We start from the raw sequence: 25,000 nt of genomic DNA on the forward strand, positions 1-25,000 counted from the left end.
CGGTCGATCGTCGGGGGGGACTCGGGCAGGCGGTTTGGGGGGGGTGATCCTTGCCTGAAGGGGTGCTTTCCCCATCCCCGGTCCTCCACATCTCGTTGGTCGCCACGGAGAAGATGGTGACGGGGTTCCGGCCGTCCGCCTGCCGCATCACGGGGTCCTGGCCCACGCGCCCCAACAACTGCACCCGGTTCATGGCTGGGGGAGAAGACGGGGGGGGTCAGGACACCGGCCATCGTCATCGCCGCCGGGCTCCGCACAGACCAGAGCGAGCCAGCCAGACTCGGGGAGCCCTGCTCCGCACAGACCAGAGCGAGCCAGCCAGACTCGGGGAGCCCTGCTCCGCACGGACCAGAGCGAGCCAGCCAGACTCGGGGAGCCCTGCTCCGCACGGACCAGAGCGAGCCAGACTCGGGGAGCCCCGCTCCGCACAGACCAGAGCAAGCCAGACAGACTCGGGGAGCCCGGCTCCGCACAGACCAGAGCGAGCCAGACTCAGGGAGCCCCGCTCGGCACAGACCAGAGCGAGCCAGCCAGACTCGGGGAGCCCTGCTCCGCACAGACCAGAGCGAGCCAACCAGACTCGGGGAGCCCCGCTCCGCACAGACCAGAGCGAGCCAGCCAGACTCGGGGAGCCCTGCTCCGCACAGACCAGAGCGAGCCAGCCAGACTCGGGGAGCCTGGCTCCGCACAGACCAGAGCGAGCCAGCCAGACTCGGGGAGCCCCGCTCCGCACAGACCAGAGCGAGCCAGCCAGACTCGGGGAGCCCCGCTCCGCACAGACCAGAGCGAGCCAGACTCGGGGAGCCCCTCTCCGCACAGACCAGAGCGAGCCAGCCAGACTCGGGGAGCCCCGCTCCGCACAGACCAGAGCGAGCCAGCCAGACACGGGGAGCCCCGCTCCGCACAGACCAGAGCGAGCCAGCCAGACTCGGGGAGCCCCGCTCCGCACAGACCAGAGCGAGCCAGCCAGACTCAGGGAGCCCTGCTCCGCACAGACCAGAGCAAGCCAGCCAGACTCGGGGAGCCCTGCTCCGCACGGACCAGAGCCAGCCAGACTCGGGGAGCCCCGCTCGGCACAGACCAGAGCGAGCCAGACTCGGGGAGCCCTGCACAGACCAGAGTCAGCCAGACTCGGGGAGCCCCGCTCCGCACAGACCAGAGCCAGCCAGACTCGGGGAGCCCGGCTCCGCACAGACCAGAGCCAGCCAGACTCGGGGAGCCCTGCACAGACCAGAGTCAGCCAGACTCGGGGAGCCCCGCTCCGCACAGACCAGAGCGAGCCAGACTCGGGGAGCCACGCTCCGCACAGACCAGAGCGAGCCAGACTCGGGGAGCCCCCTACACACCAGAGCCAGCCAGACTCGGGGAGCCCCCTACACACCAGAGCCAGCCAGACTCGGGGAGCCCGGCTCCGCACAGACCAGAGCCAGCCAGACTCGGGGAGCCCGGCTCCGCACAGACCAGAGCGAGCCAGACTCGGGGAGCCCCGCTCCGCACAGACCAGAGCGAGCCAGACTCGGGGAGCCCCGCTCCGCACAGACCAGAGCGAGCCAGCCAGACTCGGGGAGCCCCGCTCCGCACAGACCAGAGCGAGCCAGCCAGACTCGGGGAGCCCCGCTCCGCACAGACCAGAGCGAGCCAGCCAGACTCGGGGAGCCCCGCTCCGCACAGACCAGAGCGAGCCAGCCAGACTCGGGGAGCCCCGCTCCGCACAGACCAGAGCGAGCCAGTCTCGGGGAGCCCTGCACAGACCAGACCACAGTTGGGGACCCCTGCTCCGCTTGGAACAGAGTGGGGCCCCCCCCGCTCAGCACGGACCAGAGTTAGGAACCCCTGCTTAGAGTCGACCAGAGTCGGGGTCCCCTGCAGAGTGGACCCCTGCTCAGCTTGGACCAGAGTCGGGGAACCCTGCACAGCTCGGACCAGAGCGGACCAGAGTTGGGGTCCCCTGCTGAGGGGACCCACCTTGATCTTCAGGCAGGTGAGGACAACCTCAGCCCTCGGAAGGGCTCGCCCGACTCTCCTGGGCTTCTGCTCGAGCCAAAATCTTAAATCGCTGAAAAATAAGATTTCATTTTCTGGTGGTGCATCAGTGCGATTTTTGTTTTGTTTTGTTTTTTTGTGGGGGGGAGGGGTTGATTTTTCTGGTGTGTGGGTGGGAGAAAAGGGAGCCTCTCCAGCACTCACATCGCTCCAGGATGAGGGAGACGTCGTTGGACTGGTGCCTGACGGACTGCCCCAACAACTGGAAAAGATGAAGAAGAGAGAAACGCTTTCAGCCCGGCTGCCGAGGTGACATCCGGGCTGTGGCCATTGTCCATCACAGTGCACAGCCTCTGGGAACACTGGTTTCCACTTTCCATCATCATCATCATCAAGGTTAATTCATCGGCGCTCGATGAACAGTACAGCACGCGACGGCGTCGTCGGCAGCCAGACGGTTTGTGTCTCGTCGAGAGGGAGAGAGGAGGAGGAGGAGGAGGAGGAGGAGGAGGGCAGGAATTCAGAGGGATTCGATCGACACTAGGATACAGTAAGTTACACAGCTGCAATTTACAGATTGTGCGAAAGTAACACAAGGAAAGGAGGTATTTGGCGCTCTTGGTCCGTGTCCTGAGAGCGCAAGTGACAGGAGGGCACCGGCGCCCCCTGTCGGTTCTAGGAGGTCACTGCAGGCGTCTTCTGTGGTTGGCTGTTCAGCAGTCTTACTGCCTGGGGGAAGAAGCTGGTGGTCTTAATAATAATAATAATAATAATAATAATAATAATAATAATAATAATAATAATAATAATTGCTTACACTTGTATAGCGCTTTTCTGGACACTCCACTCAAAGCGCTTTACAGGTAATGGGGATCCCCTCCACCCCCACCAGTGTGCAGCCCCACCTGGATGATGCTCCAGTCCTCTCACACACACCAGCTCTCAGTGGGGAGGAGAGCAGAGTAATGAAGCCAATTCATAGAGGGGGATTATTAGGAGGCCATGATTGGTCAGGGCCAACGGGAAATTTGGCCAGGACACTGGGGTGACACCCCTACTCTTTTCGAGAAACGCCCCGGGATTTTTAATGACCACAGAGAGTCAGGACCTCGGTTTTACGTCTCATCCGAAGGATACAGACCAAGACGTGTACTCGGTCTGTATATTTCGGTACCGTTTTCCGGACGGTAGCAGATGGCCTATTCAGATCACCGAACAAGCAGTATGTACAGTTAGCGGTACGGGAAAAAAAAAAAACAAAGTAAAAAAAATAGACAGAATCCAACGGGAGATAGCGGGACAGCGGCCTTCCAAGATGGCGCCGATGAGGGAGAGTCAGGCTGGGATAAGCGGATATACAACCTTCAGCACAAGAACTTCAGTCTTAGAACTGTCCTGAAACATCAGCTGGACCGCACAGGAGCCACGTCCATTTCAGCACACAATTACACCCATTATATAGACCGGTGTGGGTCTAACTGGGTCTATAGCCCTGGAGTTTTCAAAGAAAACTGATCTGTCATCTGCGAGCCTCCAGCCCAGGCAGGCGGGGGTTAACATCGTTAACACGAAGATCGTCACACCTGTGTCACCGCCCGTCTCAGCATGGCTGTGGGCCTGGGGGGGGGGGGGGGAGAGAGAGAGAGGATCTCCTGGGGAGACGAGCAGGGAATCTCTCCCGTCGAAGTCCGGCTTTGGAGAACGGAGCCCAGCGGGACAGAGCCGGCCAACTGAAACGAAGCAGAATAATGACATCACTCGCGGCGAACGCACACGCAGGTCTGGGCGCCGTGTGGGGCCCTGGGTGTCGGGCCCTGGGTGTCAGGTCCCGACCAAGGGTGCTGTCTGTGTGGAGTCTGCATGTTCTCTACATGTTCTTGTGGGTTTCCTCCAGGTGCTCCAGTTTCCTCCCATAATCTCAAGACATGCTGGGAGGTTAAGTGTGTGTGTGTGTGTGTGTGTGTGTGTGTGTGTCCGTCCTGTGATGGACTGGTGTCCCATCCCGGGTGTATCCTGCCCATTGCTTGCTTGCTGGCATAAACTCTCCCCGCTGGCACCCTGCACTTGATAAAGTGATTAGAAAATGGATGGATGGACTTAGGAAAGCAAAAGGGAGAATGACTTGAACTGAAACTACAAGAGAAAGTTTTATAATAATAACAATTTACACTTGTATAGCACCTGTCTGGACCCTCCACTCAGAGCTCTTCCCAGGCCAGGGGGAATCCCACTACCCCCACCAGTGTGCAGCCCCACCTGGATGATGCTCCAGTCCTCTCACACACACCAGCTCTCAGTGGGGAGGAGAGCAGAGGGATGGAGCCAGTTCAGAGAGGGGGGTTATTAGGAGGCCATGAGGGGTAAAGGCCAGGGGGGGAATTTGACCAGGACACTGGGGTAACACCCCTACTCTTGTCGAGAGACACCCCGGGATTGTTAATGACCACAGAGAGTCAGGACCTCGGTTTGACGTCTCATCTGAAGGACGGCGCCTGTTTACAGTCTAGTGTCCCCGTCACTATACTGGGGCATGAGGACCCACACAGACTGCAGGGTGAGCGCCCCCTGCTGGCCCCACTCACACCTCTCCCAGCAGCAGCCTCAGCTTTCCCAGGAGTCTCCCCTCCAGGTACTGGCCAGGCTCCCACCTGCTGGGCTGCTAGTGTCTATTGCTTCACGGATTGAGAACACACAGAAATCTAATTCACGCTGGAACTTGTGTTCCAAAGATCCAAACTGATGTCTGAGGGTGAGCCCGAAGCTTGATTCTTCCTCATACCCTAGTTCTTAGCACAGCTGGCTTTAATCTAAGAGAGGCAGGGATTACATTAAACCCACATACTGGCTGCCTAATTTGGCTCTGCCCAGTCAACATCACTGCACAAGACGTGAGACAGGTCTGTCTGCAGCAGGGGGTCTTAAACTCCGATTCTGGGGCACCCAGCAGATGAAAATGAACTGCAGAACCGCGACACGTCTAACCAGAGTCAGAGGCCTTTTATAGGCGGCTGTACCTTTAATTAAAGAAGCGCTTCTGCTGACACGAACGGCAGAACCTTTCCCCAAATCCCCTGTAACACGAATTCAGAAAACAGTTCAATCGATTGTGTATTGGCTTGTTAAGCCACCTTCAATGGGCTGGAGACGTTCACATACAGGTCCGTAGCGTTGGACGAAGGAATGCGATGCTTCTATTGCACTAGGCCGTCTAAAAATAGCGGACACGACCAGGACCAGGCTATAAAACAATTACGAACTTACATTTTTTAATTAACATTTACTAGGAATTTAAGAACACGGAGCTGTTTCTCTGCCCGCATCTTCGGTGTGTGTCGTTAATAAATAAATCCGAATGCGCAACAGCATTTCAACTCTCGACCTAACCACAGACCACCCAGATAAAACGCCGCGTGTACGTGTGAAATGAACGAGTGTGCAGGATCCACGGTCCCGCGGCCACGGCGACACACTTCCACGCGTGTTTCTCGAGCTGCCGTATGGAAACCGCGTACGCTGGCGTCCCCCTTCGCCCGACCTTGTTATTTCAGTTAAATCGTGGTTGTACGCTGGGTTGGCATTTACACTTGAACCCCGTCAACCCACGGACAACTACAGGCTATCTACGCGCCAATTGTTAAATGCGTCGTACTTGAAAAAGGGGGCTGTTCGAGCGCAACTTTCAAGTTGAGTTAAGTTTCTCACAAAGTAAGTCACGCCATTTCTACTTCAAAATCACTAGAGCCGCGAAATACATACGGACAAATTCGATCTTATTTTGTTTTTGTTGTTGTTGTCGGCGACTTTTGTAGAAAGGGTTATGTAGAACATGCACTTACTGCAAGTCCTCCAGGCACGCTGCTTCCGGTCCGTCACCGATACAGGTCCCACCTTCGAAGGAAACCGCGCCTCGGAAGGTTCGTTCCGGGCCGCAGGGTTGGGCTTTATAAATCCAGCCGGAACACTTCACAGCCGAAACGGCGCGTTTTCTCTCTTCTCCTTTTCAGCAGGGAATAAACTCGCTACTTGCTCCTCGGCAGACTACGCGTGCTTGACGCAGCCACCCACCCGAACTACTTAAGAAATCGACGCGTTCATTTTGAGTTCATGGTAGCGGCGGAGCCCGAGCCCCCGTCCGGTGCAGGCGCAACAGGACACCGGTCCTTTCAGACAGACCCAGAAGCCAATTAACCTACCGCCAAACCAGAGCTCCTGGAGGAAACCTACGTGAACGCGGAGTGAACATGCAAACTCCACACAGACAGCACCTCAGGTATCGAGTATAATGATGCCTATTCCATGGAAATTGGTGCCCAAATTTGTAATTTGCCGTTTTTAATATTACAATCTTCATTTCATTTTGAAGCTGGGATCAAATGAATGCCGCAAGTGAACTAATCCATCTGTTAAAAAAAATCTTCTTTGTGTTTGTAAGATACACTGGAATACCTCCAAAGTGATCATTTTTGCCGGGCATCATTTTATAATCCACTTTGCGTATATGTTTTTACACAAAGTGAAATTAAGAAATGCTCTGCATAAAGTGTTCTGTATAGGAGGAAAGTCTGTTTTATTCAAATACAATATCTGCACCACTGTACCAACCATCATCAGGTGTGATTGTATCAACAGCCAGCCGGATACAAGACTCAAGTGAATCTCAGGTGAAGTACTCCGATCAGAGCTCCCGGTCTTGATGTAGTGGTAAAATTGAGAGGGTGTGCCATTTCTCTGATAACTGCAACAGAAACCACCCTGGTCCGGCTGTGATGGTGGATTTGGCATAACCAGAGGTCAACCAGCAGTGTCTGCTGAGTCCTTCCCTAAGTAAAGATGGATCACTGAGGCAGGTGAAGGTACAGTCCAGCCCAGAGGCTCAGGGGCCCAGAGGGTCAGAGCTCATCCTTGTTTCCCAGAGTGCAGACTGCTAAGCGCACTAGAGAGCACATGACTCCCCCCCGGAGACCCCAGTACGTTGCAGGGATGTGATCCCACTGACATAGCAGGGCAGACCGGAGCCCCTGGGATACAGGACCTCCCTCAAGTACAGCAGCACTGTCTGCAGCAGGGACTCGAACCCGCAACCCACCAGAGACCTGCCGTACCACCTGCACTACACTCTTCCCTGTCGATCAGTAGGCTGTGTCCGCAGCAGGGACTCAAACCCGCAACCCACCAGAGACCTGCTGTACCACCTGCGCTACACCGTTCCCTGTCGATCAGTAGGGTGTGTCTGCAGTAGGGACTCGAACTCGCAACCCACCAGAGACCTGCTGTACCCCCTGCGCTACACTCTTCCCTGTCGATCAGTAGGGTGTGTCCGCAGCAGGGGCTCGAACCCGCAACCCACCAGAGACCTGCTGTACCACCTGCGCTACACTCTTCCCTGTCGATCAGTATGCTGTGTCCGCAGCAGGGACTCGAACCCGCAACCCACCAGAGACCTGCTGTACCCCCTGCGCTACACCGTTCCCTGTCGATCAGTAGGCTGTGTCCGCAGCAGGGACTCGAACCCGCAACCCACCAGAGACCTGCTGTACCCCCTGCGCTACACCGTTCCCTGTCGATCAGTAGGGTGTGTCCGCAGCAGGGACTTGAACTCGCAACCCACCAGAGACCTGCTGTACCCCTTGCGCTATACCGTTCCCTGTCGATCAGTAGGGTGTGTCTGCAGCAGGGACTCGAACCGGCAACCCACCAGAGACCTGCTGTACCCCCTGCGCTACACCGTTCCCTGTCGATCAGTAGGCTGTGTCCGCAGCAGGGACTCGAACCCGCAACCCACCAGAGACCTGCTGTACCCCCTGCTCTACACTCTTCCCTGTCGATCAGTAGGGTGTGTCCGCAGTAGGGACTCAAACCCACAACCCACCAGAGACCTGCTGTGCCCCCTGCGCTATACCGTTCCCTGTCGATCAGTAGGCTGTGTCCGCAGTAGGGACTCGAACCCGCAACCCACCAGAGACCTGCTGTGCCCCCTGCGCTACACCGTTCCCTGTCGATCAGTAGGGTGTGTCTGCAGTAGGGACTCGAACTCGCAACCCACCAGAGACCTGCTGTGCCCCCTGCGCTACACCGTTCCCTGTCGATCAGTAGGCTGTGTCTGCAGCAGGGACTCGAACCCGCAACCCACCAGAGACCTGCTGTACCCCCTGCGCTACACTCTTCCCTATCGATCAGTAGGGTGTGTTAAATATACAGCCGGGCGGACCGGAACCCCTGGGGTACAGGACCTCCCTCAAGTACAACAGCAGTGTCTGCAGCAGGGACTCGAACCCGCAACCTCCTGGGTTACGAGCTCAGAAGCTCACTCACGCCCTTGACCCTGCGCTGCCCCTCCCCTCCCTCCACCAGCCTCACAGAGAGACAGTTTTCACTTCTTTAGCAACCTCTCCTGCAGAGCCCCAACTCCAGACGACCAGCGATTCCCCACTCTCCCTGGTAAGCACTCCACACAACCAGTAAAGCACAAGCCACTGGACTTCGGACAAAGGACAAGATTTATAGGATGGCTACCTAGTCATACATAAACACTGTGTGTTTTTTGAAAGAGACTTAACAGACCAAATCTGCATATCGTTAACAAAAGCAGTGTTTTAAACACAACCAGCGTTTTACAGATGTTTCCATTAACAGCTGGACTACACAGAAAGCACAGGCGTAAGGTGACACATGTCGTGACTGCATGATCATGGTGTGATGCAAGAGATACACAAAAAACAGTCCTTCAGATTTAAACCTCAAGAAGCACCGCACACGTCTCGCAGAACTCCGAGAAAGCTGCAAAAATCGGGACATTTTTATTTCCATTTGCCTGCTGTGTCGTCTCTTGCTTCTGACACTCGGTTTCACAGTTCCTTACGTCCGACAGCGTTGGCGTATACTGTTAATTCTCCTCACGAGGGCTTGAGAAGAGATCGGGGTGCTGAGAATGTGCAGGATGTTTTCACTATCATCATAATCATAATGAATAAAGGCTCTTCTGGACTCTCCAATCAAGGCTCTAGGGGAATCCCACCACCGCCACCAGTGTGCAGCCCCACCTGGATGATGCTCCAGTCCTCTCACACACACCAGCTCTCAGTGGGGAGGAGAGCAGAGGGATGGAGCCAGTTCAGAGAGGGGGGTTATTAGGAGGCCATGAGGGGTAAAGACCAGGGGGGAAATTGGCAAGGACACTGGGGTAACACCCCTACTCTTGTCGAGAGACACCCTGGGATTGTTAATGACCACAGAGAGTCGGGACCTCGGTTTCACGTCTCATCCGAAGGACGGCACCTATGAAGAATCCCCTGCGTCATGACAGCCGGCGAGGTGTCGGCGTCTCTGCGGCACAACTCTCCGCCCTCCCCTCGGCTGTAGCCCGTCACGGGTGCCCCCCCCCCGGTGGGCGTGGCTCAGGGGATGCCGGAGGACGGACCCCCGGTGCGAGCCCCCCCCCACCCCCGGCGCTCCTCGCTGCGGGCTTCTCCGAAGTCACCCCCGCTGGCCGGAGCCTGCCGAGAGCCGTGCTCCACCAGGAGCAGGACCTGGCGGATCAGCTGGAGAGTGGGGGGGGTGATGGGATAGCAGGGGGGCAGCTTGTCTTCAGCGGATGAGAGCTGGATGTAATACCTGAGGGCACAGACAGGGATGATCTTATAGGACACAGACAGGGAATGATCTTATAGGACACAGACAGGGATGATCTTATAGGACACAGACAGGGATGATCTTACAGGACACAGACAGGGAATGATCTTATAGGACACAGACAGGGAATGATCTTATAGGACACAGACAGGGATGATCTTATAGGACTCAGACAGGGATGATCTTACAGGACACAGACAGGGATGATCTTATAGGACTCAGACAGGGAATGATCTTATAGGACACAGACAGGGATGATCTTATAGGACACAGACAGGGATGATCTTACAGGACACAGACAGGGATGATCTTATAGGACTCAGACAGGGAATGATCTTATAGGACACAGACAGGGATGATCTTACAGGACACAGACAGGGATAATCTTATAGGACACAGACAGTGATGATTTTATAGGACACAGACAGGGATGATCTTATAGGACACAGACAGGGATGATCTTATAGGACACAGACAGTGATGATTTTATAGGACACAGACAGTGATGATCTTGTGGGACACAGACAGGGATGATCTTATAGGACACAGACGGGGATGATCTTATAGGACACAGACGGGGAATGATCTTATAGGACTCAGACAGGGATTATTTTATGGGACACAGACAGGGATGATCTTATAGGACACAGACAGGGAATGATCTTATAGGACACGGACAGGGAATGATCTTATAGGACACAGACGGGGAATGATCTTATAGGACACAGGGATTATTTTACAGGACACAGACAGGGAATGATCTTATAGGACACGGACAGGGAATGATCTTATAGGACACAGACGGGGAATGATCTTATAGGACACAGGGATTATTTTACAGGACACAGACAGGGAATGATCTTATAGGACTCAGACAGGGATTATCTTATGGGACACAGACAGGGATGATCTTATAGGACACAGACAGGGAATGATCTTATAGGACACGGACAGGGAATGATCTTATAGGACACAGACGGGGAATGATCTTATAGGACACAGGGATTATTTTACAGGACACAGACAGGGAATGATCTTATAGGACACAGACAGGGATGATCTTATAGGACACAGACAGAGATGATCTTATGGGACACAGACAGGGAATGATCTTATAGGACAGACAGGGATGATCTTATAGGACACAGACAGGGAATGATCTTACAGGACACAGACGGAACAATCTTATAGGACACAGACAGGGAATGATCTTATAGGACACAGACAGGGAATGATCTTATAGGACAGACAGGGATGATCTTATAGGACACAGACAGGGAATGATCTTATAGGACAGACAGGGATGATCTTACAGGACACAGACAGGGATGATCTTATAGAACACAGACAGTGATGATCTTATAGGACACAGACAGGGATGATCTTATAGGACACAGACAGGGAATGATCTTATAGGACACAGACAGGGATGATCTTACAGGACACAGACAGGGATGATCTTATAGGACACAGACAGGGATGATCTTATAGGACACAGACAGGGATTATTTTATGGGACACAGACAGGGATGATCTTATAGGACACAGACAGGGATGATCTTATAGGACACAGACAGGGATGATCTTACAGGACACAGACAGGGATGATCTTATAGGACACAGACAGGGATGATCTTACAGGACACAGACAGGGATGATCTTACAGGACACAGACAGGGAATTATCTTATAGGACACAGACAGGGATGATCTTACAGGACACAGACAGGGAATGATCTTAAAGGACACAGACAGGGATGATCTTACAGGACACAGGCAGGGAATGATCTTATAGGACACAGAAGGGGAACGATCTTATAGGACACAGACAGGGAATGATCTTATAGGACACAGACAGAGATGATCTTATAGGACACAGACAGGGATGATCTTATAGGACACAGACAGGGAATGATCTTATAGGACACAGACAGGGATGATCTTATAGGACACAGGCAGGGACACAGACAGACGCAAGCCTGTTCTTTCAGCTCGTTTTCCGTCAGCCACTCGTGTTTCCCTCCTTCGTGGGCCTTACCAATTTCCTAGGCCCCTGGGCCCTGTGCCTGCAGAGCCCCATGGGAAATCCGGCCACCCACCCACCCCGTATGGAGGGTGGCTTGCCGGGTCGCTCACCTGAACTCCTCTCTGTACTCAGCCCGGATGAAATCGGCAAAGAGGCTGCTGTGCTGGAGACAGGAATGCAGGATGTAGCAGCGCTGGTACAGCAGTACAGCCTGTGCAGGGAGGAGTGGGCACTGCGCGGAAGAAAGGGCGTCGACCACCTGCTTCGCCACGTCACCTATGAAGCACACCTGCGCAAACAGAAGAGAAAATGATACTTCCTCCCTTTCCCCGCGATTCAAAGTCCTGTGTGCTTATAAGGCTGTCATCTTCAACAGGGAATACGACAAGGGGGGGCTGATATACAGCCAGCCAGCAGATGGCTTCAGAATCAACGGCGCAGCCCAGACCACACTGAAGCCGGACACGGCGTGGAAGCGGATTGAAAAACTGGGCGCACTTCTTTACACAGAGGGCGGCGGGGGAGTGGAACGAGCGGCCCCAGCCGTCGGGGAGCGTTCTTTCCGGACCCTACGCAGACGGCACGATCCGGGGTCGAGTGAGAAGACACTGGGGGGCACGCAGGAGACGGGGATGAGAGCAGGGGGGGGGCGTGTCCACGGAGCGGGGAGGTGTGGCCGAGGCAGACGATCCAGACAGGAGTCGGAAGGGGAGATCCAAAACGGGGGGCAGAAGTCCAATCCGGGCCATCCATCCGGAGACGGACGATTCAAAGCAGAACCGGGTCGGAAACCGGCAGCGGAACGGGAACAGGAACAGAAACGAAGACCTTGACGGGCCAGGCCCGTCCCAGGTCCCGGGCTCGCTTGGTAGGGGAACCAGAGCAGAGCCCGGATTAGCGTCAGCGTCTGGCTTTTAAGGGGGAACTGAAAGGGGGCGGGGCTGGAGCAGGGAGCAGGGGTGGGGGATGAAACTGACGAGGAAGGGTGTGGAGCGCCCCTGAAGAGGAGGGGTTTGCGATCGCGACACCAGCCCTGTGGTTGGAGTCGACATCCCAGCTCCTCTGGAGACACAGCTGGATGAGGTGCGCGGGGGTGGGGAACGAGCTGCCCAGCCGTGGTGTTGAAGCCGATACCCCGGCTTCTCTCCAGACACAGCTGGGTGAGCTCCTCCAGTCAGGACAGGAGGCTCTTCTGTACACAGAGGGTGGTGGGGGTGGGGAACGAGCTGCCCAGCCCTGTGGTTGATGCCGATACCCTGGCTTCTCTCCAGACACAGCTGGGTGAGCTCCTCCAGTCAGGACAGGAGGCTCTTCTGTACACAGAGGGTGGTGGGGGTGGGGAACGAGCTGCCCAGCCTGTGGTTGAAGCCGATACCCTGGCTTCTCTCCAGACCCAGCTGGGTGAGCTCCTCCAGTCAGGACAGGAGGCTCTTCTGTACACAGAGGGGGGTGGGGGTGGGGAACGAGCTGCCCAGCCGTGGTGTTGAAGCCGATACCCTGGCTTCTCTCCAGACACAGCTGGGTGAGCTCCTCCAGTCAGGACAGGAGGTTCTTCTGTACACAGAGGGGGGTGGGGGTGGGGAACAAGCTGCCCAGCTGTGTTGTTGAAGCCGATACCCTGGCTTCTCTCCAGACCCAGCTGGGTGAGATGCTGAGGCTATCTAGTGACTACGTACCAGTCATACGTTTTCCCAGGTGTCTAGATGCAATGCAATCTTACTTTGTATGTTGCCACACTGTTAAACACTTACAGTATTAATACAGACTGTAGTATGGTCAATCCATTATTTATCATGGATTAATCATAGATGAGGTCCGAGGGCGGGGCAGTGGCTCTGTGGCTCAGGATCTGTGGCTGGGAGGTTGCCGGTTCGAATCCCGTGGCCGGCAGAGGAATCCTACTCCGTGGGGCCCCTGAGCGAGGCCCTTCACCCCAGCTGCTCCAGGGGTGCCATATAAATGGCCGACCCTGCGCTCTGACCCCCAGCTTCTCTCTCCCTGTCTGTGTGTCTCCTGGAGAGCAGGCTGGGGTCTGAGAAAAGACACATTCCTCATGCGAGACACTGTATCTGGCCAATAGAGTGACCTGATCTTATCAGGAAGCAGCCTAAGAATTGCACCCAGGGCCCCAGAATCTCCTCCTTAACGCTTCCTTAACTACGAAGTACAAAATGAACACGATCGTGGTGCCAAGGTGATGCCCCACACCACTGGAGAAAAGGGAGGTGATGGAGGCGGACCCTGTCCCAGCAAGCAGTGGGGGCCGACTGGTCAGACACCCCCCCACCCAGCGGAGATGCGTGAGGGAGGGGCTGCCGAGCGGACTCACCGCAGAGGGCTGTGCCTGGAGGGTCTTCAGGACCCACCCCACTGTCAGCAACGGCTCCGCCGCGGGGGGGCGGCCTCCCTGTGTGGGGGGATGAAACATGCACCGGACGTGAGCGACGGGGGCAGGGGGGCGCGTCCGAGCAACACAGGGGACCGCGAGTCGTTTTAAATCCCACAATTCTCCCTCAGGGCGGTTCCGGGTTCATGGTGCCCTGCTTAAAAAAAATCGTAAGCCCTAGGCACTGTGCCCGCAGCGCCTCAAGGGCACCCGGCGCTGGTGGGACCTGCTGTCTGCTCAAGGAGGTCAGACGCGACGAGCTCTTTACCCACTAAAGACCCACCGATGTTTCCGGCCGGCGCTGCGAGTCTGTGAAGGACTGCAGTGACGGGATAACCGCCGCAAGAGGGCGCCCAAGCCACGAAAACCACTGGCTGGATTATTGTTTAATTAAACGAAACGTGTTTGTGTGTGTGTGTGCGTGCATCTTCAGGGTGTGCCAGCGTACAGTAAATGGAGAGAGGGGGTTTAGAGGCTGTCTTCTTGTCTGGGGCGGGAGGGTGAGGTCTGGTGGAAGATAGCTGCTGATTTCACGGGTTAACGGAAATCGTTGATCATTGGGAAGCACTGTACAATTGGAAATCAAAATAACAGGGAGGTTCAGAGTGGTTTACTGTATGAGCCCCATTACAGAAAGCAGGCAGACTCAGTGAGCCTGACCTGTGTTTGCCCTGTGTTCACTACAGGGTGTTACTGCTGGGTCCCCAGGACTGGATTTTAAACACATTAAAAGTGTTTTTTAAATGTACTGGGACCTCTTGAGCGGTCACTCACCTGAACACTTGCTGGGCTCTGTGGTCTTGGGTTCGAGCCTGGGCCAAGCCCCTAACCAGCTGTGACCAGGATTGTTCAAAGGGTGGAGGGCCAATCGGCCGAGAGTGGGGTATAGATTGCTCGCTCGGGAATCTCTTTGCAACAACACTGCCCCCCTGTGGACTCCTGAGTGCTGGCAGGGAGGTGGTGCCGCCGGTGAGTGGCGTGTCTCTCCTCCAATCAGTGGCTCAGAGGTGGGCGGGGCTGGGGGGAAACTCCGCCCACGCCCCCTGATTCTCCCCCGTGTGCAGCGGCAGGGTTCTCAGCTGCCAGCCAAGACATTTTATACCAAAACAATTAAAAAATGAGAATTTTCTCTCTCGTTCCCGGCTCATTTTACTGCTAGAGCCCCTCCACCCGCCGAGCGGAGGCAGAGACCACGTCCTTCAAACGATATGCCATCCGATTTGTTTTTTCCCCGCACCGTGAATCCTGGAAGGGATTTGAGACGTCCCACCGGAGACCTCCGGGTTATCCAGCGCCCGGAGTGGGCGTGAGCCGCCCCAGAGCACCACGCACGCTACCCACCTGATGGGAGAGGACGAGGACCTCGTAGACCAGCGCCGCCGCCGCTTCCCAGAATTCCGTTCGGAGGCCCTGCGACGGCAGCGCAGAACGGTCAGGGGAGCGGGCAGTTCCCACACTGGCCGCGTCAACGGCGAGCCGAAGCGTTTGCTCTCCGGCGCAAGCTACGCCGACCTTGAGCGGGTGTGTGGGGAGGCCGTGGTGAAGGTCAGGCCCTGTAGGGGTCTCTGGTGAGGATCCCTGGTGCACCGACACTCTGAGCTCGTGTGTGAGGTGCCTGTCCTTTTTTTCCATTTGCATGAATGTGACTTTCAGCTATACTCCGTGCACCAGCCTTTAGTGAAAGTGTGTTCCTTGCACAAGACTTTGGCGTGCCCGTGCACCTTGCACAAATCTTTTGGTGTGCGTGTGCACTTTTCACAGCTTTGGTGAGTGTGTGCACCCTTCACAACTTTGTTGTGTACGCGCCTCGCAGAAGGCAAAGGGATGTGTATGTTTCTTGCACAAGACTTTGGTGAGTGTGTGTGCATATCGCACAAGACTTTAGTGCACATGTGCTCCTTGCACAAGACTTTGGCGTGTCCGTGCACCTTGCACAAATCTTTGGTGTGCGTGTGTGCACCTTTCACAACTTTGTTGTGTATGCGCCTCGCAGAAGGCATAGGGATGTGTATGTTTCTTGCACAAGACCTTGGTGAGTATGTGTGCATATCGCACGAGACTTTAGTGTACATGTGCTCCTTGCACAAGATTCTGGTGCGTGTGTGTGACGGCTATTGTTAACATGAATAGACAAAAAATAAAATTTCTTGCACTGGAAATTATTGAGCAGGTTTAAAAATTTAAAAAGCAGAACACAAACTCTGAAGCCCATCATAGTGTACTAAACTCTGTTGATGCTTACAAACCTCCACTTTGTACTGTGTGAGTCAGATACAGTATTCAAACATTCCTTTCTTTTTAACTTAAGTGTTTGCAATGAACCCACTAATGGGACGTTAATCATTTTATGCACTAGACAAAATAGCAGAGCCGGGGAAAAATATCTATGATCTATAAAATAATCACTGAAAAAATCTAGAACAGTCCAGCATCTTTACAGGAAGGAGGCTGAACTGCTCATTCGTGCAGCAGTGAGGAACTGGTTGAGACAAGCCCAGCCGTTCCCAGTCCTGGTGCTGGTGATCCACACACCTGCTGGTTTCTGCTCCAGTCCAGCCCTGAGCTACACCATCAAACCCTCCGCTGACTTAATACTAAGATTAATCTGAGCTGTTTATTCTCTGGTCGTAAACATGTTGGAGCTCTAACTGTGGTGTTTTGTAAGTGAAATAAAACTTGTGACCCGAAATAAATATTCCAATGGAATCAATTAAGATCAATTAAGGCTTCGATTATCTAGTGCGGGTGGGCTGGATTGAAAAACCAGCAGGTGTGTGTGGGTTTCGCCACAACAGGGACTGGGAACCACTGGGGTAGACTAACGTCCCACGGCTCTTACCTCCACGCCCTGAGGACTGGGAATCGGGGATGTTCCTGTGAGTCTGGAGTCTGGCAGTGATGGGATATTTCCAGTCAGAGGCTCACAGACTAAAGTCATTAACAGCCTCTGTGTCGACGCTCCTCTGTTAAAGAAAAGGGTGAGAAAAAACCAGAATCGAAACTATATAGAAAACAAAAATTTAATAATAATAATTTACACTTCTACAGCGCCTGTCTGGACCCTCCACTCAGAGCTCTTTCCAGGTCAGGGGGAATCCCACTACCCCCACCAGTGTGCAGCCCCACCTGGATGATGCTCCAGTCCTCTCACACACACCAGCTCTCAGTGGGGAGGAGAGCAGAGGGATGGAGCCAGTTCAGAGAGGGGGGTTATTAGGAGGCCAGGAGGGGTAAAGGCCAGGGGGGAAATTTGGCCAGGACACTGGGGTAACACCCCTACTCTTGTCGAGAGACACCCTGGGATTTTTAATGACCAGAGAGTCAGGGCCTCCGTTTTACGTCTCATCCGAAGGACAGCGCCTGTTTACAGTCTAGTGTCCCCCGTCACTATACTGGGGCATGAGGACCCACCCAGACCGCAGGGTGAGCGCCCCCTGCTGGCCCCCACTCACACCTCTCCCAGCAGCAACCTAGCAACTGAGGTCTGACCACCCTCACTTCTAAAATCCGAAAGGCTTGTTTTTGCAAAAAGCCGAACTGACGCTCGTTGGGTCATAAACTCTAACTTTGCCGAGACACCAGACGAACAACAAGGCTACGAGGCTACCGAGCTTGTATTGTATGGTGTTATTGGTGCGCTTCTTTACTGGAAAACTACCGCAGGGATGTACTCTGATCAAACCCCGGACATACTCAGCCTAAAAAAGGAAATTCCTAAAAACCAAAACAACTAAAGCCTAAAAAGCAGGACTCACATTCTGGGTGCTCCAGATCGTGCTTGCTGTCTGTCAGCATGGATAATCACCATGGCCACATCTGATCCTTGTCTTATCTTTGGGTCTATCGGCCACGCACGATTTGAATTACCCCTGGGTGAGTTAACGAGCCCACAAATCCGGGAACCCGATCTGCTGGTTTCTAGTGTCTGGCCCGTGGTGTGGTGTCAGTGATTCCTCTATTCCTCCTCTCCCTGTTCCCTGGGGAGTTAAAGAACTCCACTGCCAAACAGGACAGATGCACAACGAGGCCAGATCCAGTGGGGCCAGCAGGGGGCGCTCACCCTGCGGTCTGTGTGGGTCCTCATGCCCCAGTATAGTGACGGGGACGCTAGACTGTAAACAGGCGCCGTCCTTCGGATGAGACGTAAAACCGAGGTCCTGACTCTCTGTGGTCATTAAAAATCCCAGGGCGTTTCTCGAAAAGAGTAGGGGTGTTACCCCGGTGTCCTGGCCAAATTTCCCATTGGCCCTGACCAATCATGGCCTCCTAACAATCCCCCTCTATGAATTGGCTTCATTACTCTGCTCTCCTCCCCACTGAGAGCTGGTGTGTGGGGAGCGTTCTGGCGCACTATGGCTGCCGTCGCATCATCCAGGTGGGGCTGCACACTGGTGGTGGTGGAGGGGATCCCCATTACCTGTAAAGCGCTTTGAGTGGAGTGTCCAGAAAAGCGCTATATAAGTGTAAGCAATTATTATTATTATTATTATTATTATTATTACAAGGAAGCCAGAGATTTCAGTGGCAGCCTGAAGCTCTCGCAGTGCTCGTTGAAAAACCTGCTTGTCAGATCTGGTGTGCCAGCATCTCACTTGAGCCTGTGTGTCCAGATTCCTCCCACCGGGTCTCAAGCGAGGAACTGTAGGCTGTTTCAGAAAAGCCGAGCGAATGTCACAATGTGCTTTTTATTACGTCTTTTTCGTGGGAGAGAAACTCGGCCGAGATCGGCTGAGACTTGTCGAGGGCGGGTGGGGGCAAATATGAGATCACAAGGGGTTGTAATACACTTATACAGCCCCTGTCTGGACCCTCCACTCCGAGCTCTTTCCAGGTCAGGGGGAATCCCACTACCCCCACCAGTGTGCAGCCCCACCTGGATGATGCTCCAGTCCTCTCACACACACCAGCTCTCAGTGGGGAGGAGAGCAGAGGGATGGAGCCAGTTCAGAGAGGGGGGTTATTAGGAGGCCATGAGGGGTAAAGGCCAGGGGGGAAATTGGGCCAGGACACTGGGGTAACACCCCTACTCTTGTCGAGAGACACCCTGGGATTGTTAATGACCACAGAGAGTCAGGACCTCGGTTTTACATCTCGTCTGAAGGATGGCGCCTGTTTACAGTCTAGTGTCCCCGTCACTATACTGGGGCATGAGGACCCACACAGACCGCAGGGTGAGCGCCCCCTGCTGGCCCCACTAACACCTCTTCCAGCAGCAACCTTAGTTTTTCCCAGGAGTCTCCCCTCCAGGTACTGGCCAGGCTCACACCTGCTGGGCTCCAGTGGGGGCTGCCAGCTGGGAGCTGCAGGGGGATACAGCACCTTTGTTATTTCTCAATACGCTCACGTCTTTAATCCTTGATGGCCCGACTTCTTGCTTTTGTATAAAGTGGTATTTCTGTGCAGTAGGCCACTCTTCACCCCTGGCTCTTTGACAGACGATCTCTGGTCACTGGTCCCAGAAACTCTTCCCTTCCTCCTCTGAAGCCCAGTTGGAAAGTCCCTGGGGTTTTCCACTGGCCGGCTGGTGTGTTCAGACCAGGCGCTCGGTGCCCGCAACACACAACACACAAAAATCAACATTTCCCCTGGAACCTGCGTTCTGTCTCATTCAATTCACGCGCTGTTAAAGCCGCCACTGGGGGAACGTTCAACAGTTCAACACAGAAGACAGACAGCAACAACAAGGAAGACAGAACTTCAGGGCTCCGGGAGAGAAGAGGGCTGTTCTACGTTGTGTGAGAATGAGATCTCAGAGGGGCCATCCCTGATCAGGAGCTCACCTCTCGGCAGTCAGTGTCCTGAGACGGGCTGGTTCAGTCTCCATCCCCCTGGACACCTCGGCCAGCGTCTGGACTATGAGTATACCCAACCTGCAGGGGGCAGTGCAACACTGAGCCATCGGCATCTCTCGCCCGCCTTGTCACACCAGAAACACTGCGGTACTACAGCAAGGGGAGGAGTCTTCCTGTGATCCCCAGCTCTCCCAGGTTCGCTGGGGGTGGGGAAAGTCGGAATTCAGCCCCGATTAACAACTTGTGGCTTTTATTTGAAATGCCTTTTGTATCTGATCATAATTCCTTACACTCATATAGTGCTTTGAAAACTAACACAGTAGATCACTTTTTAAAACAATCTCTCAGACAAGTAGCACATAACCATGATTGGTCATTCATTAAAATTAAAAAGCTCAGACACCTTACTCGTAACGTGGTATAGATTCACTTCTTAAAACGGAATCTCAGACATTACTGTTATTGATTACTTATGAAGATGTAATTGCTCAGTCAAGTTACCCGTAAGTGTTATCGATTACTTATTGAAACGTTGTTCTCAGACTTGACTTTATAACGGTAACCGATGACTTTTGAACAGGTCATCTCTCAGACAAGTTACTCTCCGCTGTAACTTTGGATAATCCGCTTCTCCCAGCGCTAAATGTGGATCAAGCCTTTACAACAGGGGAAGCCTCAGATCATGACAGCTACAGCTCAGGAGGTAATGTAGGGCCCCAGGTCATTGGACAGACTTTCTACTGGTCCAATTTAACACTTAACTGGAACATATTGATCCAATTTACACCCAATTAGACTCATCTGCAGTACCTCCCTCTCCCCTATATACAGTAAGTCTGAGGAACCCTGAGGACGCTGGAGCAGATGGTATTACACAGTATAGAATAGAGATTTTCCACAGACCCATTTCATTACTTACAGCATTTCATCATCTCTGGAGGGTCGGCCTTTTCCCCCGTAAGGAGCCTGAGATTCCCGAGAGACGTCATGGAGCTTGGTGACCAAGAAAGGGAATAATTCCTGGGACTGAAAGAGGGGACACACGTCAGCACAGCTGAGCGGAGAGAGCCGGGCAGCCGAGGGCAGATTCAGGAGGCTCTGGACTTGCAAGCATGAAGACGCGCTTGACTTCGGTTAAGAAACGTTCGCGACTTGAGTAACATCAAATCTTGAGTCGTACGCTGTGGCAGTTTCTCACAGTAATGCTGGGAGTGCAGCCAGTTCAGAGAGGGGGGTTATTAGGAGGCCATGAGGGGTAAAGGCCAAGGGGGAAATTTGGCCAGGACACTGGGGTAACACCCCTACTCTTGTCGAGAGGCACCCTGGGATTGTTAATGACCACAGAGAGTCAGGACCTCGGTTTTACATCTCATCTGAAGGACGGCGCCTTTTTTCAGTCTAGTCTCCCCGTCACTATACTGGGGCATGAGGACCCACACAGACCGCAGGGTGAGCGCCCCCTGCTGGCCCCACTCACACCTCTCCCAGCAGCAGCCTCAGCTTTCCCAGGAGTCTCCCCTCCAGGTACTGGCCAGGCTCACACCTGCTGGGCTCCAGTGGGGGGGCTGCCAGCTGGGAGCTGAGGGATGATACAGCTCCTTTGTTATCTCTCAATACGCTCACTTCTTTAATCCTTGATACGCTAACACTTGATACACTACACTAACTGAAACACCGGTGCGCTCCTCTTCGGGCAGGAGTGCGTCGACGGCAAAAGGAAAACAGAGGGAAGCGCCCTCACTCTCCAGAAGAGCCTCTTGAGGGAGCTGTTTCCCTGAGCTGCTGCCTTCAGCTCCTGGACCAGCAGGTAGGTCTGCTCCTGGGTGTTGTCATCATGCAGAAGTTCGCCGGTCAGCTGGTTGAACAGATGCCCCGCCCGTTCCGGGCTGGAAAAAAAGGGACCAGTGGAGGTCAGGAGACCTGTCCCTCTGTTAAGGGGCCAGGAGAGTGTTTAGATTTCCAAAGGGAAATTGATGTGCTACAGCAGTCCAGCTCAAGACAAGCAAACAACAGACATCAGGATAGATGAAAAATTATACAAAATAAATAAATGAAAATAAATACATAGGTGTGTGCAAAATGTGATGATCATGGTCACTGTAAAAACAATCAAATATGTGCAAAATGTGCATAGGTACTGTATATACAGATTGATCGCCGTCCTTGGCCGCTGTATAGGATGAGCTGCTTCTCGAATGTGCACTCATTCCTACCTGTGCAGGCTCTCTCCATGCGCGGAGGGCGTCGATGACAGGCTGGATCTTCTTCTGTATAGTGGGTCCAGCATTAGGGTGGACTTCTGCACACACAGAGATCAGACATTACAGATGGAGAGCGGACTCCTGCACACACAGAGATCAGACATTACAGGTGGAGAGCGGACTCCTGCACACACAGAGATCAGACATTACAGGTGGAGAGCGGACTCCTGCACACACAGAGATCAGACATTACAGATGGAGAGCGGACTCCTGCACACACAGAGATCACACATTACAGATGGAGAGCGGACTCCTGCACACACAGAGATCAGACATTACAGATGGAGAGCGGACTCCTGCACACACAGAGATCAGACATTACAGATGGAGAGCGGACTCCTGCACACACAGAGATCACACATTACAGATGGAGAGCGGACTCCTGCACACACAGAGATCACACATTACAGATGGAGAGCACATTTCTGCAAACACAGATCAGACATCACAGATAGGGAGTGGACTTCTGCAAACACACAGAGGACAGAGATTGCAGAGGAGAGCGGACTTCTGCACACACAGAGATCAGACATCAGAGTTCAAGAGCAATATAACTTTCTGGACAAATACTCTTAGGGGACCCAGGGTATGCATACTTTGGCAGAACTAACAGACGGATGACTCCTTGTATCAGGGGAGCTGACACAAGTTTTCAAAACCCTCAAAGGACCAACAAGGTCAACCCATCAGATTACTTGTGAAAGTATATATAAAACCAAGAACGGGGATTGATGAAGGGTGGCTGGTGTTTCTCTCCAGACACAGCTGGATGAGATTCGTCAATCTGGACAGGAGGCTCCTCTTTACACAAAGGGTGGTGGGAGAGTGGAACAAGCAACCCAGCCATGTTGTGAGAGCCGATACCCTGGCTTTGCTCAAGACACAGCTGGATGAGATCCTCCGGCCAGGGCAGGAAGCTGTTCTTTACACAAAGGGTGGTGGGGGTGGGGAACAAGCTGCCCAGCCATGCTGTGAGAGCCGATACCCTGGCTTCTCTCCAGACACAGCTGGATGAGATCCTCCGGTCAGGGCAGGAACCTGTTCTTTACACAAAGGGTGGTGGGAGAGTGGAACAAGCAACCCAGCCATGTTGTAAGAGTCGATACCCTGGCTTTGCTCAAGACACAGCTGGACAAGATCCAGGGATCAATTAGCTACCGACTTGGAAAGGGCCCAGCAGGGCCGCGGGGCTGTTATGTGCGACCTGTCCGATGTCCACTTACTATGACGTAGCTGTCCCAGGTGCTCCTCAGGTGCTGGTAGAAGAGAGAGGAGGCAGACAATGTATACAGGTGCAGCTCCTTCAGCCTCTGCTCCTTCCCTCCTGTCCCGGGCGCGCAGACCGGGGCCAGATCCGGGGGCCCGGGGGCCCCCTCCGCTGAGGCCCGGCGGGACCCCAGGCCAGTCAGGTCGGAGGAGGGGCAGGAGGCCGACCTCGTCTGCTTCGTCCTCCCCCCCCCTGCAGCTGCACCCCACCTGGAACATCACGAGGCTACTGTGTTCCAGCACCCCTGATCCCCTAAACCAGTAAACCCCTGAACCCCCAAACCCCTGATCCCCTAAATCAGTAAATCCCTGATCCCCTAAATCAGTAAACCCCTGAACCCCCAAACCCCTGATCCCCTAGATCAGTAAACCCCTGAACCCCTAAACCAGTACACCCCTGAACCCCTTAACCCCTGATCCCCTAAACCAGTAAACCCCTGAACCCCCAAACCCCTGATCCCCTAAATCAGTAAATCCCTGAACCCCCAAACCCCTGATCCCCTAAATCAGTAAATCCCTGATCCCCTAAATCAGTAAACCCCTGAACCCCCAAACACCTGATCCCCTAGATCAGTAAACCCCTGAACCCCTAAACCAGTAAACCCCGGAACCCCTAAACCAGTACGCCCCTGAACCCCTAAACCTCTAAACCATTAAACCCGTGAACCCCTGGACTGCACCACTCAGTGCAGGTCGTGCCCTTCAAGCAGCACACATGGGCTCAATGGGCCTGAGCTCCAGGCTTCTGGGCGTGAAGAGGTCAGAGAGCCCATGACTCGATCCGGGACAGGACACAGCTCACAGGACACAGGACAGGATTAACCCTGGTCCACATGGACACCACTGGGCGGACTGGAGCCCCTGGGGTACAGGAGCTCCCTCAAGTACAGCAGCACTGTCTGCAGTAGGGACTCGAACCCGCAACCCACCAGAGACCTGCTGTACCCCCTGCGCTACACCGTTCCCTGTCGATCAGTAGGCTGTGTCCGCAGCAGGGACTCGAACTCGCAACCCACCAGAGACCTGCTGTACCCCCTGCGCTACACCGTTCCCTGTCGATCAGTAGGCTGTGTCCGCAGCAGGGACTCGAACCCGCAACCCACCAGAGACCTGCTGTACCCCCTGCGCTACACTCTTCCCTGTCGATCAGTAGGGTGTGTCTGCAGCAGGGACTCGAACCCGCAACCCACCAGAGACCTGGTGTACCCCCTGCGCTACACTCTTCCCTGTCGATCAGTAGGCTGTGTCCGCAGCAGGGACTCAAACCCGCAACCCACCAGAGACCTGCTGTACCCCCTGTGTTTTCTTCAAGCATTTCTTTTTCTTAAAAGGGATGTCCAGTGTAGGGAAGCACTGGGGGTCTGGTTTCAGTTTCTGGGGTGCTGTATGTGTGGAGTTTGTACGTCTATCGTGTTCATTTGGGTTTCTACCCACAGGCCAAAGCCGTGCTGGCAGGTTAATTGGCGTCTGAGAAAACTTGACCGTGGTGTGATCGTGTCTGTGTGTGTCCTGTGATGGACTGGCCCTGGTGTGAGTGTGTGTCTGTGTGTGTCCTGTGATGGACTGGCCCTGGTGTGAGTGTGTGAGTGTGTGTCTGTGTGTGTCCTGTGATGGACTGGCATCCCATCCAGGGTGTACCCTGCCTTGAGCCCGTTGCA

The 25,000-nt window shown here is 54.2% G+C and overlaps 2 protein-coding genes and 1 long non-coding RNA gene across 11 annotated transcripts in view; all 3 read right to left on the bottom strand.

Annotated features, from left to right (window-relative positions):
- The window catches only part of ssbp1 (single-stranded DNA binding protein 1), an 11,038-nt gene extending 5,114 nt beyond the window's left edge, over window positions 1-5,924 (bottom strand). The window contains exons 1-5 of one of the 4 annotated variants that reach the window (XM_088646573.1): window positions 5,820-5,894; window positions 4,998-5,054; window positions 3,567-3,713; window positions 2,188-2,245; window positions 55-195 (exon numbers count right to left, since the gene is read on the bottom strand). In XM_088646573.1, coding sequence (XP_088502699.1) covers window positions 55-195; window positions 2,188-2,245; window positions 3,567-3,590 — 223 coding nt within the window. In that variant the 5' untranslated portion in view covers window positions 3,591-3,713; window positions 4,998-5,054; window positions 5,820-5,894. Of the gene's footprint in view, window positions 1-54; window positions 196-2,187; window positions 2,246-3,566; window positions 3,714-4,997; window positions 5,055-5,739; window positions 5,759-5,819 lie in introns of those variants that run through there. The other 3 variants (XM_088646570.1, XM_088646571.1, XM_088646572.1) reach the window with 3 other exon arrangements.
- Window positions 5,925-8,462: 2,538 nt separating this feature from the next.
- Window positions 8,463-25,000, bottom strand: part of LOC148654406 (uncharacterized) — a 127,180-nt gene continuing 110,642 nt past the window's right edge. Inside the window, exon 2 of the long non-coding RNA XR_015941389.1 lies at window positions 8,463-8,969. This is a non-coding gene — a long non-coding RNA (uncharacterized LOC148654406). The remainder of the gene's footprint in view (window positions 8,970-25,000) is intronic.
- c9h12orf56 (chromosome 9 C12orf56 homolog) overlaps window positions 8,463-25,000 on the bottom strand; it is a 22,550-nt gene continuing 6,012 nt past the window's right edge. For 2 of the 6 annotated variants that reach the window (XM_088646478.1, XM_088646477.1), the window contains exons 4-13: window positions 23,300-23,552; window positions 22,029-22,114; window positions 21,557-21,701; window positions 20,735-20,841; window positions 19,804-19,893; window positions 16,863-16,986; window positions 15,365-15,433; window positions 13,967-14,044; window positions 11,748-11,926; window positions 8,463-9,594 (exon numbers count right to left, since the gene is read on the bottom strand). In XM_088646478.1, the coding sequence (XP_088502604.1) occupies window positions 9,378-9,594; window positions 11,748-11,926; window positions 13,967-14,044; window positions 15,365-15,433; window positions 16,863-16,986; window positions 19,804-19,893; window positions 20,735-20,841; window positions 21,557-21,701; window positions 22,029-22,114; window positions 23,300-23,552 (1,348 nt within the window). In that variant the 3' untranslated portion in view covers window positions 8,463-9,377. The remainder of the gene's footprint in view (window positions 9,595-11,747; window positions 11,927-13,966; window positions 14,045-15,364; window positions 15,434-16,862; window positions 16,987-19,803; window positions 19,894-20,734; window positions 20,842-21,556; window positions 21,702-22,028; window positions 22,115-23,299; window positions 23,553-25,000) is intronic. The other 4 variants (XM_088646481.1, XM_088646479.1, XM_088646480.1 and 1 more) reach the window with 4 other exon arrangements.

The sequence above is a fragment of the Lepisosteus platostomus genome, chromosome 9, assembly GCF_059453375.1.
Source record: "Lepisosteus platostomus isolate fLepPlt1 chromosome 9, fLepPlt1.hap1, whole genome shotgun sequence".
In the NCBI taxonomy this organism is placed as follows: Eukaryota; Metazoa; Chordata; class Actinopteri; order Semionotiformes; family Lepisosteidae; genus Lepisosteus; species Lepisosteus platostomus.